We start from the raw sequence: 20,390 nt of genomic DNA, 5'->3' as shown, positions 1-20,390 counted from the left end.
TTCATCGCAGTTTCATCATTTCATTATAATGTTGAATATCAATTAGCCTAGGGGGAAAAAATGGTTTCATTACACTTTGCTTCACTTAAAGGAGCAGAAACCAGCAATGGTGTTAAATGGGAACTTACTGTACTTTGTTACAGCAGCTCTAGCAAGTGAATACAACTGGTGAGTAAGGATCCATTTCTCCACCAAGGCCAAATTCAACGCCCCTCGGCCACGACAGAAGCTATTTGCCTGCATGGCTTCAGAACTGCAAATGACCACTGGAAAATAACTGAAATGTCATTGAAATGCAGGCTTTAACCTACACTGCCTTTCTCCACAATGGTTTGAAAACCAGGGTTTTCCGCCGGCTATCTGAGGAGTGGGGGAGGGAGGAAGACGAGGGAGTTCATTGCGATGTCCGTGATCTGGCTTATCTACAACACTGCTTCCTACTCCAGGATCACCTGTGACCCTGGAAACACTTTTTGCTCAGGTCTATCTCCCAAGGAGCCTTAAAAATACCCAGCCCCTGCTCCAGTCCAGAAATTGGGATTCAGCTGGTTTGGGGGCAGGTGGAGTGAGGAACAGTAATAGGTTTGTTTTTGATAAAGTACTCCTGGTAATTTTAACATACAGTGGGAGTTAAAAATAACTGCCCTAGATGAGAAGGGTAAAGACTTTTTTTTTAATCCACAGAGGAGAAAAAGAACCCTCCAAAACTCAGAAATATGAGGAAAATCCATCCTATGTGAAATTGACACTCAAAAACCACTGACTTGAAAAGTTGACTTTAAAAATTAAATCTGTGTGAATAATGGTTCCATCCTTGTTTGACTGGCAATGTTTTAACTATGTGGCTCTGTGTCGGGCAGTCAGACAGACATGAGCCCAGCAAAGATGACAGGCCAGTAGGGAAGGTCACCTGGGCGTACAGCCCCAGGTCCCTAGCAACGGGCAAAACTGGAAAACAGGACCTGGTCCCCAGGGTGACCTTTCCTCCCCTAGCATGCCACTGGTCCTGTGGTTTAGACCCCCTGACCTTTCTTATCACTGGTCCCTCCTCTGACCCTTCCTCCCCTGGCAGGTTGCTAGTCATGCTGACACCCCCGTGGAGGAGGAACCAGAGGCCAAAGAGTGGCTTCATCAACTCCCTTTGGGCCCTTGTACAACCCCTCCCTTCAGCGTTAGCCCTTAGGGATAACATCCAGGCTACACCTGTGTTTCAGCTCCAGGCCCAGGAAAGCAACAGAACCAGACAAGCAAAGCCAGGGCTGACACTAGGACCAGCTGCATCTAATGGACAACCCTCCCTCCCCCTGCCCCTTCCCTTCCCTTCCCTCCCCCCACCTGGCACCGGCCAGTCAGTGGAGACCACCACCCTGAAAAGACATGCCTGCAAAGCTGATGAATATTCTATTGAGATCCTCCCCTGGGACCGCCCCTAAACTCCCCACCCTTAAAAGCCTTAGGGTGGAGGACCTAGGGTGCCTTCCCCCAAACCCCCTCTCCCCCAGGCACATCACTCTCACCTCTCTCTCTCCCCCAGGCTCCAAGGGCCCTTCTGTTGCCTCTGGAACTTGTTTCCTGAGCCCATGCCTTCTCCTGCTCACTTCTCCCTCTGCGACTTTCTTCATAAACCTTCTCTCAAAGTCTGAATGAATATTGGCTCTGAATTCTTTCCTAGCCAGAAATTAAGTACCGAGATTGCTGAACCAAGGTCTCGTCTGACTCCACAGGTCTACCGCCTGGTGCCTTCGCCCTCTGCCAGTAGCTCCAGGCACACCCTAGGCATCTAATTTTATCTGTGGCATAATGGTCTTTTATGTTCAGTCCCAGCCCCCACAGTTCGAACAGAAAGAAAATTTTATGGTTTTTTTTTTTAAAGCTACTGATATTTCCACTGTTGCGACTTGGCAAAAATCTCCAAGTGTCCAAATCCAAAGATACCTACCACCTATGAAATATGTTAATAAACTTAAGTTTTGTTTTGTTTTGACAATTGGGGAGATAAGTACTTGTTTAGCAGCTGACCGTGTTTGTAGTCAGAATTCTGCAAACTTCTTAAAAACATGCTTCTTACAAACACTTAGCTCTCTTATTACTTAAATATGGTTGAATGGGTATATATATTTTGAAGACTGTATTTATTTATTTTTGGCAAAGAGGTAGAGAAGCATCCATGTGCAAGAGAAACATCAATAGGTTGCCTCTTGCACGCCCCCAACAAGGGACGTGGCCCGCAACCGAGGAGGCATGTATATTAAATTATAACTTCATTTATATGTAAATAAAACTCAGGAGGAAGCTTAGCTTCTATACTACCTCATTTCTTGACAAGATAAACTTTCCTTAAGCCACTTTGGAAACAAACTCAAATTCCTAAATACAGGAGCCATATACAACACAAAAGGCCTTTTCTTTCTTTTCTCTTTTTCTCTTCCTGCCCCATCTCACTTTCTTTCTCCTTTCACCATTTTTCAAAGCCTTGATTTTCCCGCAGGAGAGGCCAGAGGCGGAGATTTCCTATCTACAGCTCTACTTTGTGCTTAAGCAAACATGAAAAAAGACTGGCACGTTTCAAGGGAAGGTCATTATAATCACTATAGACAATAGGATCACATTCTTTGCCCTCTATTTGTTCTTAATTAGTGCAGATTATCAGAAACCTTCCTGGGCAAGAGGAAGAAGAGCACACATTCTGACTCGGAACCGGGGGAGGCTCGAACACTCCCTTCTACGAAAAGCGCGTTCTCTTTCCAGATGCCCGGGGGGCTCTGCGCAACTCCAGCACAAACACACTACTGCTTTCAGGCTCTCTTACAGGAGCAATTACCAGTGGACGCAGGAATGGATGGGAGCCCACGGGGCTGGAAAGAGACCTGAACAGGACATACAGCCCTTTAAAGCTTCCTGAACAGTTCAAGAGCATCTTGCTTTACCCACGTGGAAACCCGGGGAGGTGCACTGACTTGCAGGAGTCTCACCTGCGTAACTGGCAGAGCTAAGATCAGTCAATCCGCCTGCTGTTCTGTCCACAAAATCGCCTGCCAAGTCTTGACACCACCCCGAAGAAACAGTAAAACGTTGAGCCAGCCTCTTTGCCTCCCTGGCCTCGTGTTTTACATATTTATCATGTCTTAATATGTTATAATTGATGGGGATGGGGTGTCATCAAGAGCTGGAGGTCTTGATTGAATTACTGCCTCCTATTAAGAAAATGAACAGCTTTTCTGGAGAGGAAAGAGGATATTTCTCATGCAATGCAATCACACTACAAAGTTCAAGGTCAAAGAACCACGTGTGCAGAGGAGGCACAAGCCTTACTTCTGTGCCCGGGAGATGGCACAGATAACCTGGCATTTCAGGCTGAGAAAAACACTCCAGCTGTAACAGGAGCCAGGTACAAAGAGTGAACTGCACAGACTGGGGAGAAAAGGCTGGCAGTACCTGGTGACAGAGCGTCCCCGTACAACAGGCCCGACACCAGTGCAGTGTCCTTCTGAAAGGAAAAGTGTCTTCCCTGAGTCCAGAGCTCCATGGCTCCGGTATCATCTTTAAAATGTCTAACACAATTGTCTAAATATCAGCCTCAATTCCATTACTCGGCCTGTGATGTTTTGAGTGAGGGCCCACCAAATACAAGAAAAACCATATAAAGGCAGAAAATAATCCTTCAGTGTCATTATGTTTATGTTTACCTTATAAGAAATTATCGCTGTGCTCAGTTTAATGAGTAACTTTTCACATTCCATGGGTCATATAAAGCCAAGGCTACTGAAGTGAGTGATCTAACATTTCAAGGAAAAGTATGAATTATGCAGAGGTCAAGTCCCTGTTTAGAAAGTACATTACAAAAATAAGGAAGTGCTTCTAAATCCGAGTTCCAGGAATGGTAACTCCCTTGTATGGACAGAGAAAAACAGTGGGACAGAACAATTACATTCCTATGCTACAAGAACATGCAGAAAAAACACACAAAAGCCAAAATCACAGCATTAAAAAATACGTACTTCACTGAGATGCTCCATATTGAAATCAGTGTTGTTAAACCAGCAGCTAAAGCTCAAATTCCCCTTAAGTTCAGGGGGCAAAAAAAAAACAAAAAAAAAACAAACCCATATTCAAATACAGTAGGATACCACTTATTCAAATTGAGCTTGTTTGCATATGGCAAAAGAAGGAAAGTGGCCAGAAACTGGCCCCACAAAGTGAATTTAAGTGAGCTGGTAGCTCATGTAAAGACATGAGCGAGGTGACTTCACTTTCAGTCTTACAGATGTGAACTTTACTTTCTCAGTTGTTTTTATCTTCACGATAGGGTCTAATATCACTATTCAAAAGAAATACAATTCAACCCACGCTTTCCATTTTCTGACAGCCATACTTAAAAGATGAAATTATTTATAATAGTTTACAGAACCCAACACAACCAAAATCTTATCATGTCAGCATGCAGTCAACATGAAAACTACTAAGAGGATATTTTACATTCTCCTTTCACACCAAGTGTTCAAAATCCTGTATCCTTACGTCACATCTCAATTCTGAGGCAACACGGATGTAGATTTCATGAAATTTACGCTTGGAAAGATAAATTCACATATTCCAGTTGTTTAACACTTAAACGTATCCAATATTTGACTGGAGCACCCATTTTTACACTTAAGTGTATTAAAATAAATAACATCTAAAGTTCGGTCCCCTAGTCGCTCTAGCCACATTTCAAGTGCCCCACAGACACACGTGCAGGTGGCACCGGGACAGCACGAATGTCACACCCCTGTCCCGCCCTCTCAAGAGGCATGCCTGACTTCGTAAGGACTGTGAATCAGGCAATAAACAAACCCTGCAGTCAGTCCCCAGGGAGCTAAAAATCATTTCTTCATTGCCTGACACATTTATAAAATTCCGCTTATGGAATACAAAAATGAAAGAAATAGTTTTTTAAAAAACGAGACTTGATAGATGAGGTCTATAACTGGGAATAGAATTTTAAACTATTTGGGAAAGGGAAGTGAGCATCTTGAGCATTTTTATTGTATTTGATCCTCACAATATCCTAGCAAGGAGGGACTTTCCTAAAACCTCCATTTTACCGAATAGGAAAGAGGCCCAGAGAAGTTAAGAGGCAGTTAAGTGGAGCACACAGAATGTGAGCTTAGCTAATAATGCATGAACTTAACTCTTACGGGGTAGTTTCTGGATTCTGTGCACAAACACTGCCCACCCAGCCAAGGAAGTGATTCTGGATACTGATTCCCTTGTGGGGTTTAGGAAAGGCAAAAAGACAAAACACACTGATGGGAGTGTGTGTTCATGTGTCCAGCTCTCCGCTGTTAACTGAAAGTGCCATATCTATAAATGCTTCACTTGAAGTGGCAACACACATTCTCGCAGAGTGTTAGATAGGACAAGGGCCTCAAGGTCTGGGCCATTCTTACTAAATGCTATTCGTGCTACATGTTAAAATGTAGCACAGTATTTGGCAGAGGAGCTGTAAACAGGATAAGCTTGACAGAAACCCAACCTGCTAAGTGTAGCTCAGTGCAAAGAAATCAACATGCAATTGGCCAAGTAGTGTATACAAGCAATGACTACGCCTCCCTTTTGAGACAGAGCTTTAGATATGAATCCCCTGACTCCTTTACTTGCTACGAGTAAATAAAACTACCTTGAGACAACTTTGTCTCATTCTTGAATAGATCACCCCAAGAGGTGAAGCCCTTGAGTTTGGTAACAAGAGGACGAAGAATTTCTGGGGGTGGATCTTAGTCATCAGCAGTTGGAAAAGCTTGCCAGGCAGACTGTCACGTATAGGGAGGGTTGACAACTACAGAGCAAAGTAAACCCCACACTTCAGTTTGCACTCGAATCGCCTGGGGTGAGGGGCTTTGCAGAGCCCCACTCCCAGAATTTCTGGTTAGGTGACCCTGGAGGAGCCCAAGAATTTGCATTTCTAACAAGAACCTAGGATTCGGATCGCCCAGGCATTGCACTTGGAGAATGACTGAACTAGAAGGAAGAGAAATGTACCTAAATGAGGTCAAAAAAAGAATCGCTACATGTTCTCCTAAGAACCGTGTTCATTTGGGCAACTTATGGGACCTGAAACTCCATCAGCAAGGGGCCTAAAAGGTAACTGTTGGGTCTGAGACACACCAAACGCCACAAGTGGCAACCCTCTCCTACTTCCAGGTCAGAACACGCAACAGTGCCGCCAGAGGCTGCGTGACCCCAGGCTACTGACGCTTAAACCTCGGTGCCCCTCCACTTGCACCGGCCCCTTCCAAAGCCTTGCAATGTGCTCCCATTTTTCTTTTTTGCAGAATTCATAAAGTAAAATCTTTTGGTATTTTTAAAAGAAGGATTCCTCTCTATTTCCGTACAAACTGCAGGCGCCACAAAACTTGGATTTGCCCTTGGAGACCTCTAATCCCTGTGTATATCTTCCGGAATTTTTTCTGGGAAGAAGAAAACATTTAAAAACTTTAAACATCACAAATATGTGTAGAACTTGCTTTTATTATTTAATAATAATAATAAATGAAACAGCTTTCTTTAATAGATGTCTGCAACATTTTTAATGGTTTTGTAATATGTACCCCAAAATATACTCAGCCAATGTTTTTTCACTACGCACTTAAGTGGTTTCTGGTTTTTATATATTTAAAAGTGTCAACATAGTGAATATCCTTGAACAGTCTGCCCCTCCTTATTTCCTCAGCACCCCTCCATGGAGAAGTGTTGACATGTAGCTTATGCATTTGTTGTTTAGTAACTGTAATTATAATGCAATATAATTTTGTACCTTGAATGTTTCTCCACTTAATTTTGTTATATGTACTTCCCCAGCTGCTGCATAATTTTTAAGCTTACCATTTTTGATGACTCCAGAACATTCTTCTCTATGGGTGGAACATCATGTATTTGCCTACTCCTCCAAAATATGGGCTAGTCTCCTTTTTTCAATAATATAAATACTACTACAAAAACTTCCTTTTTAAGATTGTTCTCTTCACACAGCTTCCCTGACGTTGGCCACTTTGGGGTGACATTTGTGGTAACAGGGGCTAACCCAACAGTACTGCATACGTAACACAGGTTTGTGGTAAAGACGTGACAGATATGGACCTTGAACCTAAGGAACGTTCACTGAGGTCGCAAACCAAGACCGCCCGTCTGTTCTGAAGGCTAACTTGGCCATTCTGGAGAATTCTTCCCCAGCTAGGGGCAAATTGCCCAGAAGCTTTGACAAACTCTGGCTAACTGGCTCACAAAGGTTAAAAACTGTATCATAATGACATTATCGCAGCCTTCGCACGGGGCTGAAACAACTGTCCCCTCCTGACCGGGACCTAAGCACTGTTTTGTTTCCCGTAGGGAGTGACTGTGTCCTCGATCAGTGACCTTCAGGCTCTTTTACAACAAAGAGAGACACAGATGTCAGTCAGTACGTTAGGTCTAAATTTAGGTAATTTTTGCCCACGGAGCACAGGCTAGTTCATCAGCCTGCAGCAGGTCTCAGTTCGTGACTGGTCTGGTTGGCGCGGCTCTCCAACCACTCGAGCTAGCGAGCTGCAGGTACGAACTAACTGCCCAGGACAAAACAAGTACACAGGCAGGCTACCCAAGACAAGCCGGGCCCCCAACAATGCACATTAATGTTACAGAACACAGTCAAAGGTGGCTGGTTCTGAATGCTGCAGACGCAGCAGGGACAAGGATCTCATCCCGCCCACCATGACCCAGGCTGCCACCCGCCACCTAAATCCACGGGCTCACGGTGGGGCAAGGGCAGATGCTGTTCTCCAGAGACACAGGAAAGGGCAGGAATCTACGGCACCAGACTCCTCCCAGGACAGTGGGACTTGCTTGGTGAACACTCACCAGAGCTACGAAACAACCCGCCTTCCAGCTATGCAGCTATTCACACAGCACGGCCAATGTCCTAAGACCTGTCCCAGCGCCAGAACCACCACTCAGGCCGTCCTGAGCCTTCAGAAGCACAGCCAACCTAGTCTAAGTCATGCCCTTTGTTGTTCCAAAAACAGAAAACAATACAAACATTCCTGAAGGGTCAGGTCCCGATTTGCATTCCAGGTCCTTCTCTCCCCAAAACAGGTTTAACTGCTTTGCCTTCGGTACACTCCGCCCAGCTCTTATCTCAGGCACTCATGGCCTTCAAACTGATCTTGGTGAGTCTGGCTCCTGCTTTGCTGAAGCATGCTTTGGTCAAAGTTTACCGGTGATAATCATCTGTCAGTTGCCACTGGAAATTCTGGAAAGGAGAATTTGAAATCCAATTCCAGGCCTGTATGTGGCTGGCTGGAACCCTATTTTGCAGCTCGCCCTGCACACACCTGTGCACACGAGCAATCACAGTCACGAGGTGATGGCACGACTTCGGCAGCCAGAGTCCCCAGCACTAGTCCTGGTTCCTCCTTCACCTTCGTGATTTGGACAAGAGTCCCATGTTGAAATGTGTCCTCCCACGACTCGCATGTGAAGCCCTAACCTCCAGGACCTCAGATGCAACTTTGTTTAGAAATAGGGTCACGTAGATGTAATTCGTTAAGATAAAGTTATTCTGCAGAAAGGTGGGCCCCTAATCCAATATGACTGGTGTCCCTGTAAAAAGGGGTAATTTGGGCAGAGAGACCCCCACAAGGGAATGCCATGTGAGGCAGAGTTCAGGTGATGCAGCCAGAAGCCAAGGACCTCCCAAGACTTCCAGCCAACCACCAGAGCGAGGAGAGGGGCACACAGCAGGCTCTCCCTCACGGCCCTCTGGCCCACTAACAAACTGCTCTGCGACTTTCATCCTCCAGAACCTGAGACAATACATTTCTGTTGGTTAAGCCAGTCCATTTACACTGTTAACAGTTTGTTACAATAGTGATGGCAAGCTACCACAGCAAGTTACTCTGTCACAGTTTTCTCCTCTGTAAAATGGGGATAAGAATGGTACTTCTCTAATAGGGATAAGTAAGTTACAATTTGTTAAGTTAGTTAGAATAATGCCTGGCACAGAAGTGCATGTGAATATTAAACATATATATATTCTCTGAACATTCTTTCTTAAACAAATAGATTCTCACTTTTTTTCCTCTCAAGTTTCCTAAATGTCCCTTCTCACCAAGTTGCCCAGTGAAAGGCAAGAGCAATCATAAGCCCACAGCAGATTTCTCAGGAGATGAAGGGCACTTCCGTGGGCTGGCACGCCCAGAGTGGGGTGTGGCCTCTATCAACAGGAATCTAGATTTCCTCCCTGCTCTTCATCCCACACCCACTCGAAGCAGCACATCCTTCCCTTCCACAGCAGCCACCGCCCAGCCTTGGCCCCAGTCCTAGCCCTTCTCTCCCCCAGCCTACTGCCACTAATCCAATCATCTTCACAGCTCTTCTCCAGTTTCACCTGCCCCATCCACCCCAGCTTTCAATGCTGCGCGCAAGTCCATTCCTCCCACTTTCTTTTCCATCACTTTCTCAGAAGAATGTCCCTTTACACTGAGTCTCCTCACCCCCACCTCCAACTCTTCCTTTGCCTCACCAGCGCTGGTTCCGAGAATCCTAACTCACCCAATCAAGAAGATCCAGCCCCAAACTCAAGATTCCTCTGAAGCCCTCTTTAAACTCCCACGGTACTGATCGCCCAGACTTCTGTTTTGACTGACAAACGCCTTGTGCTGCTTTAACAGTTTCACACACGTCAATCACAGTGTCTCGACTACACAGTAAACTTTTTGAGACCATTCATTCATTACACACTAACGAAGACCTACCAATGCCAGGCACCGTGCAAGCCATCAGGGTAACAGATATCCTTAGCTACCATGGAGAAGTTACTGTGTGCCAGATTTTCTCCTCACCCTTACGATAATGCTGTAAGAGAGGGCTGGCACCACCCTGGTTTCCAGATGAGAAAATCAAAGATGAGAGCGATTATGTAACTTGCCCAGTATCACATAGATAAGAAGGGGTAAAACTGGGACAACACGGAGAGAGGGCTGAGAAATCCCATAATGGGCCAACTATAACCGGACTCCAAAGAATGAGGACTGAAGCACTGTCCACCTGGAAGGATGCACATCATTCCCAAACTTCCTATGAAGGTGTGGGATCAAGCCATGACAGCTCCCACCCACGCAAGCAATCCCAAAATGATGACTGTAGATGCTGTCGACCCCACATCTCACCAAACCAGGCACCCAACATGTTACTGGACAAAAAGGAAAAGGCTCGCTGATAACCTAATGTCGCCAGCTGGTCACTCAGGAGCACTTTCCATTTCTAACGTGGAAAAGGCATTTAACTTCACCTTAAACAGCATGTGGCAATAGGCACCTCCCAGTAGGACAATGGGGAATTGGGCAAATAGCGGCCAAAATTCACTTCTGGGATAACGGTAATCAAAACTAACATCTGGGACATCTTCATCATGCAACTCTCAGATGACACTCGTCAACTGCCTGTGGCCGAGTGTATTCGCTTCCTAGGGCTGCCACAACACCGTACCACACACTGGGTGGGTTAAACAACAGAATGACTGTCTCACTCCTCTGAAGGTAGAAGCCCAAGATCAAGGTGTCAGAAGGGTTGGTTCCTTCTGAGGACTGTGAGGAAGAAACTGTTCCATGCGCTTCTAGCTCCTGCTGGTTTACTGGCAATTTTGGAGTTCCCTGGCTTATCAATGCATCACCCAGATCTCTGCCTTACTCTTCACACTGTTTCTCCCTGTCTCTTCACATAGTTTTCCCTCTGTGCATGTCCACTCCGTGTCCAAATTTCCACCTTCTGCAAGGACACGGGTCATACTGGATTAGAGACCACCGTAATGCCCTCATTTTAATTTGATTATCTCTGTAAAGACCCTACTTCTAAAACAGGTCACATTCTGAAGTTCTAGGGGTTAGACCTTCAATATATTGGAGGGGGGAGAGATGGCAACTTAATCTATAACACTGAGATCGTCTTCTTCCTCCTTCTCCTTGAGATTTATCTGGTTTCTTAGCTACCAATTAGAGAAAAGGTTTTCCTGCCTCCCTTGCAGCTAGGTGGGGGCATGTGACTACAGTCAAGTGAGCTCCATGTCGAGGGCAATGATTTGTGCACCTTCAGGGTGACATCCTTTAAAAAGGAAGATGCTTGTTTTCATTTTCCCTCTTTCTGGCTCCTTAACATTCAAAGTGCAGAATCGTGACCATCAACAACACCCTAGCCAAGTGCTGACCAAAAAAATTTTCATACAAAACTTAAATCGTTTTGAAGTTTCTAGTAGCCACAATAACAAAATTAAAAGAAACAGGTGAAACTAATTTTAATATATTTATTTAATCCAATAGGTCCAGAACATCAATACTGCAATGTGTAGTTATAAAAATTAAGATGTTTTACACTCTTTTTTGTGTTAAATATCTGAAAACTGGTGTGTACTTTGTAGTTATAGAACATCTCCATTTGGATTAGCCTCATTTCAAATTCATAAAGGCCACAGTGGTGACTGGCTACGACAATGCCCGGGGCAGCTCTGGAGAGCAGCAGAAAGTCATGTTAGAGGGACCTGGCTCCCTGGATGACTCTGTGGGACAGTGCTGTCCTGCTGGCCCTGGCGTGCTCCAAACTTTTACTTGAGAAGCAAACAACTTCTGTCTTATTGGACTTCAGAGTATTTTGTCATATAATAGTGTATCCTGTATCTTAATAAACACACCCATTGGGACCTCACAGAAGGAGCTCGCAGCTTCTCAGGTATGGAACAGCCCTTTGAAGAACAGACTACTCCATGAGTTCACACTGACTCCATGGAAAAGAGTCTCCACAAATGCAGACCAAGTTTGAAACACTGCCACACACACACACATCGGCTTCGGGAAACTCATCGCAGAACAAACCCATCCAGGGAGGAGGTGCGGTTCCTTGGCCTTTTTCTTTTTTCTAGTCCCACATTATGAATCAGTATACTTCCTGAGCAGCCAGCCCTCTGCACAGCCCCGGAGGAAAGAAGGAGGAAAGACCATCAGATCACCTGGGCTCCTGAGAAAATAGAAGACAAAATCTTTAAAGGTAGTGCTTTCCGAAAAGTGAAAATATTTTTATTGTGATAAAAACTCACGATTGTTATAACTGGATAATTAAGTTGCACAGAACACAATGACCTCCCTTGTTTAAAAGGAGGTAGGAACTCAAACATTAAAAAAGTCAAAACTAGTCACTATTGTCATCTTTATCGTCCCACTTGGCCTTTGGCTAATGCTGACACCCGCTGCCACATCAATGAAAACTACCTTTGTACATAGCACAGCTCTTCGGGTGGAAATCCAGCTGAAAATCTCCACAGTAAATTCAGAAGCAATTCCTATTTCACTCCCAAGGAGAAGTTACACACAAGCATTTGTCAAAACAAAAATCACCTACGTCAACAACAGTTTGAAATGATTAGGTAATTAATTCAGAATAAAGAGATAAGAGGTAACGACCTAGACGATTCATTGCTATGTAGATGATCAGATGGCCCCAGGTTTAAGGGCCACGTTGCGAGTTTCATACTGGTCTCCGGCTGCAGCTGGAATGGCACCAGGTGTAACCAAGAATTCCTGGAGCGACTAGAAGGAAGCTGGGATCCAGTTAGCCAGCAGCGGGGCTCCATTCAGAAACAGACGTCTTGGCAGCTGCGGCGGAAGAGCAGAAGTAGCGGTGGCTCCCTCTCACTTGAACCATGAACTCTGAAGCGCATCTGCCTCTCAGGAAACGAAACCCCCCAGAGTCTCCCAGACCCTCCCCTGCCACGGGGCAGGACACCCATGTCTGTGAGCTCCGCCACACGGACAGCACTCACGACGATGTGCGATCATCGCGTGGGTCCTTCCACTCAGGACAATGGGGCAGAACTTGTTTTACACAGTTTGAGGCTTTGGATTTAGGAACATGAATGTCCTGTGTCAGCAGTTTGCGCAGCAGCTGAGAAGTGCAAGCTCTGGTGTCAAGGAAAATCTCTCTGCCATTTATCAACTGTGTGACTTTGGCCGAATAACTTAACTTCCCTGGACCTTCATTTCTTCCTCTATAATTGCTGTAACAATACCCTTTCCTGGACAGAGTCTTGTAAGCACCACCTGATAAAGCGCACACAAAGAGCTTGGTGCAGCGTGGGGCACACAGTAAACATTCCATCGATGAGAACTCTTCCTATCTCTGGGGCAGCAGGCCAGGGATCAATATGTGTTTATTCTTGCTGTTAATACTGTGCAGTAGACAGTATCACCCACTGAACAATTGGGATACTCTGGCCTCCCTCTATCAGACACTGAAAACATCCTGAAGACATCGGTGCCGCGGAGCTGAGGTCTATCAGTGAGCATGCTCAAAGGAGGAGCCGGAGCTGCAGAGAAACTGCCCTCGTAGGGAAGGCACGGACCCGTGTTTCGGGTTGAACTGTGCCCCTGCCCTGGAAAAACCTGATAGTCTTACCCCCTCCAGATACGCCTTGATGTGGGGGCGGGGTCTTTACAACATCGATCAAGTTAAAATGAGGTCCTTAAAGTGGGCCCTCATCCAGTAGGACTGGCGTCCCTCCGAAAAGGGGAAATGTGAAGACAGGCACACACGGAGATCACCACGCAGAGAGGAAAGCAGAGATCTGGCTGGTCCATCTACCCGCCAGAGGCTGCCAGCAAACCACCAGAAGCAAGGGGAGGCACGGAACAGATCCCCCTTCTCCACCTTCCCGGAGAACTGACAACCCCGCCAACACGTCGATCCCAGACTTCTGGCCCCCAGAACTGTGAGATGATACATTTCTGTTGCTGAGGCCCCTCGCTGTGTTGACGGTGGCCCTAAGAAACCGATTCAAGGTGAAACAGCGCAGCAAACAGATTCCCCATTTAAGAAAGGCTGACAAGGCCTGGAAAATATGCCACATGCCACAAACCTGACCGAATTCCTCTGCAGAAGTTTACAAGTCTCATCCCTCCACCCGAAAAGGTCATCTCTGATGCACTTTTAAATTATGTCCATGAGAAAGAGGCTTAGCCTTACAAGAGAACACGGCAAGGCTCCTCTGGCAACAGGGAGACTTGGAGTTTAAATACTCACTTTATTTTTTGGCATGTATGTAGTGGGGGAGGGAGGCTGGGGCATGGGTAAAAACTTACTAGAAATGACTAAAAACTCCTTGGAAAAAAAAATGCCTTGCCAGAGATGCCAATTATCGACCTTCACGAGAGCTGTTCTCTCAACAGGCAAGAAATTCAAGCTCCTGTCTGAGCAGGTCGCATCTGGTTCCTCAAGATTGGTGGGGTGTGTGCACTTCTTTGGTTGAAGGCTGCAATCGTTAATAGCTGCTATGTAAAGAATCCCATCAATTTAATCTCTCGTGGAGCCAGCCATTTTGAACGGGCTGCTTTGATTCCTTTTTTATGGAATGTCCAGTGCTTCCTTATTTCAATGGAAAACATAATTGGAAACAAATCTTTCACAAAATTAAACACACCCCCACAAAGTAAACTCGGAAGGCCTCGGTCATGTTTGAGAGGCAGATCTCAAGATTTGTCACAGAGATTCTTCAGCTCCATTTCCCAGCCCTCCACCTCCACCCCCGTCACTCAGGGCACCCAAAACTGGCATTCACAAAGAAATTCCAGCAGCCTGAGCAGGTTATTAGCAAAGGGAAACCCCAGCCTCCTTGGCCTCATTTCTCATGACGACAGCTTGTTTTTCCATGTGGAACCACGCACTAGCTGCTGCAAATATTTAAAGAGGTAAAGAAGTCACTTTTAAATTGCAGTCATAAAAGATATAAATAATGATGATTTAGCTCATGTTCTACGCATAAAAGTCAAGTATGCCCATTTTTAAAATGAGAATGAAATATTTATAGCGTTGTTATTAAAAGACTCAGAGCCACGCTATGGGCACTCTCCTGGGCTCCTGAAGTAGCACTACCGGATGTCAAGGGCAGTAGTTTAAGACACTCACCCACTGTGCCACACAGCTGGCTCCCCGGCATCACCCTCCCCTCCTCTCCTACCTAACCTCCCTCCACATCCTACCCCTGCTCTACATGGAAAAAGCCTCTGTGGGTAAAGCTCTCCCAAATTCCCCCATTTCCAGTGACGCGTGCTTCGCTGAAATTCTACAGCATTGGCCATCCCGACCCCCCAATTTAATAACGGGTTTATGTCACCTCAAAGGCCCCTTTAACATCCAAAATTCCATACCATTTGTATTTTGCCTTAGTTACATTTCTTTGCATGTAATTTTTCTCCTCCCACCTCAGTTTATGAGCTTCTTCAAGACAACAGCCATACTTCCCATTTCTCCTGTGTCCTCCCCTGTATCTGCCCCAGGTTTAAGGGTGCCCACAATAAAGTTATACAGGGGAACTGAAAAGCGTCATCCACAGTAGAAGGACGAATGTTTAGCTCCATAGCTCTTTGGCCTCTGTGGGTTATCTGCAGGCTCCCAAATATGTTCAGGGATTCAAATAACTAGACGATGGCATTATCTAACCACAGTCCACAGAATCAGGTTCATTCCCCTACAACCCTCACATACACCTGACCTTGATGGTGTGGCCACCTAAGTCAACTGTTCCAGAAAGGACGCTGGGATAAATCTCTACCTGCATGATGGTCCTGGAGTAGCAGAGTGACCTTAAGCCCATCCACAGAGGGGGCGGAGGGGGGGGGGCCTCCTTTGGGCCACTTTTGTCCTGTTTCACTCCTGGGTTTTGCTCTCGATGGCCAGAGGCCTATCAGGCTGTGGACCTCCCAGACACAGGCAGGCTGAAACGCGATCACACCAGTGGTTCACCTGCCTTCTCTTTATGAGGGTACGAACATGATCTGCTGTCCCTTCTTCCCACCCCCCAGAAACACAAAGAACTCTTTCTTCCAGCCTCTCCCCTCCGCCTCACACACAGACAGGCAGGGAAGTGTGATGGGTGGCTTGTGATTTAGGTTCATTCTTTGAGAGATCACTCACTTTTAGTCAAAAAGATGATCATTTGGCTCATTAAACTGAATATAAAGTTATGTATTTTTCTTGTAACAGAAATACTGAAATCATAAGGCACGCGCTGAAAGGCAAGTCTCCTCCCTCCTCGCATCCCCAGCTCCCCGTTCCCTCCTCAGAGGCAGCCACTGTTAGCAGCTTATTCTGCCCTCTGGACCATATGTACCCTTTTCCAATCCCCCTTCTGAAAATTGATTTCAGGAGGTGGGGTGAGGAGAGAGAGAGAGGAGAGAGAGAGAGAGACATCGATTTGTTGTTCCACTTACTGATGCATTCATCAGTTGATTCTTGTATGTGCCCTGATCAAACCCGCAACCTTGGCATATTGGGACGATGCTCTAACCAAGTGAGCTACCCAGCCAGGGTCAGATCCCACTTTTCACCGTGGGTTTCTGATTAGAAGAAAGGAATAAATATTTACCAAGCATCTCCTGACTGCCAGGTCCTGAGATGTGTGTTTTACATACATGAGCACATTTAACCTTCACAGCAACATTGTAAAGCTACTATTTTCTCCACTTTTCAGGGGACAGACCTGAGGTTCAGGAAAGGTAAGAGATTTGCCCAAGGCCACACACCTGGGTCCCAAGTCACTTTTCCAAACTGCTGCCTGTATTGTCCTTCAAATCAGATCTCCAGCCAAATGTTCTCTTTCAGGAAACCTGGGCTCCAGAAGCAGGCTACTTTGGCACAAAAACTGGCTGGCTGTACAACTCAGAGCTCTGAGAAGCCAGGCAAGTGGCTGTGCCTCCCTAGGTCTCAGTTTCTCCATCTGTAAAATGAGCCTGACAAGAAGACCTACCACATAAGGTCGTGGCAAGATGCAATGATTTTACCAAAGCGTGTGGCAGAGCACCTGACATACGGCAAACACTCTGTAACGGTTACTCCTATCGCATGGCTCACAAACAAACTGGGGTTTGAAATGGGTTGCCTTTTCATTTTTATCGCTTCCTGTAGCTGTCCAGTGGTGCGGCTCTGGGAAGCAATGTGGGATGAAGGGGGAGCCGTCTGACATTTTCTGGCCCCATTACACCACTTGCTTTTGCTCCCTCCCTGGAGCTTGCTCCGTGCACATTTCTTCTCTTAGCACAGGCTGCCAAACGCACAACCTTTCTGCTGCCAAATCCGAGAAGTTTTTAATAGTGTTATTACTGTGATTTTAATGTATCGTGGAAATATTGCAGTTTTTATTTAAAAACTAGAATTCAGCAACACCCTCCCAATGGCCACAGTTCGTAATTTTTTAACCCAAAAGTTTATGTGCCTAGCATTTCCCCCTGCCCCTGTTCATGTACCATGGAACTCTAGACTGATTAGATTTGGCTAAAATAATCTCAAGCTGCATAAATGGAAGCTACCCAAATTCCCTTGGAAGGGAAAAGACATTTGTTAACCTGGTCACACATGTTTCAAACCCATATCCGCTCAACTGGGCAACATTTTCCATTTAACTGCCTTTTCCTTCTTAGCAGAAAGCCAAACGAGACCTGTAGGCTCTCGTACCATATGGCCAGCAGCTGAGGAGATGTGTAGGGAGTTTCTCAGGCGAGCCGCAGGGGCGAGGGGCAAAGGAGTCAGAAGACCCAGGCGCTCACCAACCAAAGGCTAGTTGGATGACTCTGGCCAAGTCACTTCACATTCCGACTGCCAGTTAGCTTACCTGAAGAATGAGACAACGAGGCCAATTTTGCCCTAAAAAAACCTTTCTAGCTCTAACTTCCTTTCAGCCAGACAAGATTCTGCAATCACCCCACAAGCATCTTCTCTGGTCTGGGTCCTATCAAAAGGGCAGTAAGTTACTGTCATGATGTAACCTCAGGAGATAGGCTTCAGCCAAAAGGAGGTGTGTGTGCTCTGCTGGCCATAAAAGACACAGCCTGTATTTATTGCTAAAATGTGGCTGTGCCAAGCTGTCATGTAATTCACAGCAAAGCAATAAAACCCAGGGTCACCTTTAATTACCTAATGGTAAACGATCGCCAAGCAAGCCCATTATGAGGATGATGTATCTGGGATTCCATCAGATACCCTCCATGAACTTCTCCCATTCAACGATTCTGCTCGGAGCATCTGGAATGCAGCTAGTATGAGACCGGAATCTCGGCAGGGTTTATGAGGTGACCTTTTGTTAAACAGCATTGTGTATGATCCTGCTGCTTTGCTATTTTTCTCCATTTTCGCCTCTGGGAGGCTTTGTTTCACAACGCTGACATCATAGCTGGTCCCTCCAATCCAGTCTTTTAGGATGAAGAACAAATGAGTGAGAACCCCAGGAATTTGGGGGGAAGAAAAGGTACAGGCAGCAACAGATGCTGTTTTGCCATAGAAACCTTCACAGAGAGCTAACACCGGCTTCCTGAGGCTAACCGTGCACCGTGCTCGGAAGCAATTCTTTAACCGCCCTCACAAGATGAGCTGCTTCTAAAAACCAGATTTGGGAGACTTTAGAAATACTGAGCTTTTTACTGATTCCCTTCATTAAGATGTGTAATTTGTTCCTTTCTCTACAAGGTACAGACTCCAGGAATTTTAAAATGTCATTTCTGAAAGCTACACACACAATCAGCAAGGAGGCTAGGGCTGGCCATTCACAAAAGCCACCCCGAGCTGGGGAGCAGATGGACCCAGCGCCTTATCAAGGCAGGAGGGGGCACTACTTCTGCAGCTCCGGGAGTCTGGCGGGGGCAGCTAGACAGTGCGCCACCGAGGACTTACGTCACTCTTCCTGAACTTCGCTTTCAAGCTCTTCATGTTCAGTCCATTCAGCCTTCCGAAGCTCTAGAGAGGACTGCTCAACACCTAGGCAGAGAAGGACAGAAAGAAATCGAGTGTCAAGGTTTCCAAATAAACACCACAGATGTTCCCTCCTGATGGGATTACAGCTCTGGGCCCCATGCGGGAGGCTGGGGCTGAGTTAAGAAGGTGGTTGAGTTACGGGTCTGTGTAAGACGTGGTGCAGAACGTGTTATTTCCACTCAGGATATATACGACTTCCTGGGACCTTCCAACATTTTCCAGTTAACCAGACCTTTAAATTTCACCTCAACTTCCCCAATGTTACAAAGTCAACAAGTTTAAGTAACTACTCAACTGTCGTCATACAAAATACTGTATCTGTATGCTGAACTAATTCCTCTACACATCTTCCGTGTGACAATTACACCACCCACGTCCTTGTGCAGGGTCACCAAGTGAAGAATGATAAGGACAACAGCTCATACCCCGGATGCCATGCATTCCGTGTTTATTTTTCTCTGTGTGGTTTTTCCCCCCTCGAAACGCACAGGGCAGTTAGCGAAAAATGCCAGGAACAACAAAACCTCCCTCAGCAAATACCTCATTCCTCGGGAGGCCACTTTAAACAATGAAAGACTCCCCAGGTCCTTGTGGAACCCAGCCATTCCCAGCTGGAGCTGAGAAAGTCTTAAGAAACCACCTTATTTAGGAGGAGTCTGTGATCCCCAGAAAGTGAGTGTAATTTTCTTAAGTATGTATGTACATACTTTATTCAGGGAAGGAGGTTCCTACTTTTCATCTGACTCTGCAGAGGGGCTGCCACCCTTCCAAAGCTAACACGATTAGTGGAGTCTAAGACCCTTGATTTTCAGAAGTAGAAACTCAGAGAAGCCAGGGAACTTGTCACAAAGCCTGCGTGTGCTGGAATTCAGCACCAAAGCCCACGTCTGATTGCTGAGTGCTTTTCCCGTTGCCCTCTATCCTCAAATTAAAACCAAAAAGCAGCCTTCTGGGCTAAAATGTGGTACAGACTTTATCTTCTTCATCCTTAAACATGGAAAAAGCAGCTAGTGCGGACCTTTGCATTTAGGTCAAAAAAGACAAGGAGCCCTATGTGCAAGTCCCCACTGGTGACCGTGAGCGTTCTGTGCATGTAACTGCAAGCCTCAAGTGCCAGAAAGTGAGACCAGGTCAACTCCAACAGGACTAGCCGCTGGAGACCTGAGCAACCGTGGTCAGGTGTTCACCACCGCGGACCACCCTTTTCCTAAAGCCGTTCACGGCTGTCTCTCGTTCCTCCACCGTCTTACCATTCTGACCTAAGCTGATCTGAGAAGACAGGCAGGTAAATGAAGCAACTACATGGCCGTCCTCATCTATCCTCGTGTCCGCCTCGCTGTCTGCAGAGGCCCAGCAGCTCGCTGGCTTCTCATGTGTTTACTTTCGTGACTGCTGCTGCCGTTAGGCAAAGTCCTTCATGAATGGTACAAAAGCCCAGTGATCATAAAGCACTTTAATGACATTAATCTGGAGGTCACACCGTTACTTCAGCCCCCCCCCCGCCCCGCCGTGGTCCCTTTCAGTCTCTCCAGCTCAGTAGGTAGAAGGGACAAAATGCATGTTGCCTTGGAAACCATACATACCATAATTAT

The 20,390-nt window shown here is 46.1% G+C and overlaps 1 protein-coding gene across 6 annotated transcripts in view; it reads right to left on the bottom strand.

Moving 5' to 3' along the window:
- Positions 1 to 20,390, bottom strand: part of RAI14 (retinoic acid induced 14) — a 125,133-nt gene that overhangs the window by 87,308 nt on the left and 17,435 nt on the right. For all 6 annotated transcript variants that reach the window (XM_045186185.3, XM_053914177.2, XM_053914187.2 and 3 more), the window contains one exon: positions 18,718 to 18,801. In XM_045186185.3, coding sequence (XP_045042120.2) covers positions 18,718 to 18,753 — 36 coding nt within the window. In that variant the 5' untranslated portion in view covers positions 18,754 to 18,801. The remainder of the gene's footprint in view (positions 1 to 18,717; positions 18,802 to 20,390) is intronic.

This window comes from Desmodus rotundus, chromosome 1 (genome assembly GCF_022682495.2).
Source record: "Desmodus rotundus isolate HL8 chromosome 1, HLdesRot8A.1, whole genome shotgun sequence".
NCBI classification, from domain to species: domain Eukaryota; kingdom Metazoa; phylum Chordata; class Mammalia; order Chiroptera; family Phyllostomidae; genus Desmodus; species Desmodus rotundus.
Note: the sequence above shows the minus strand (reverse complement) of the source record. Positions and strands in the feature narration are given on the sequence as shown.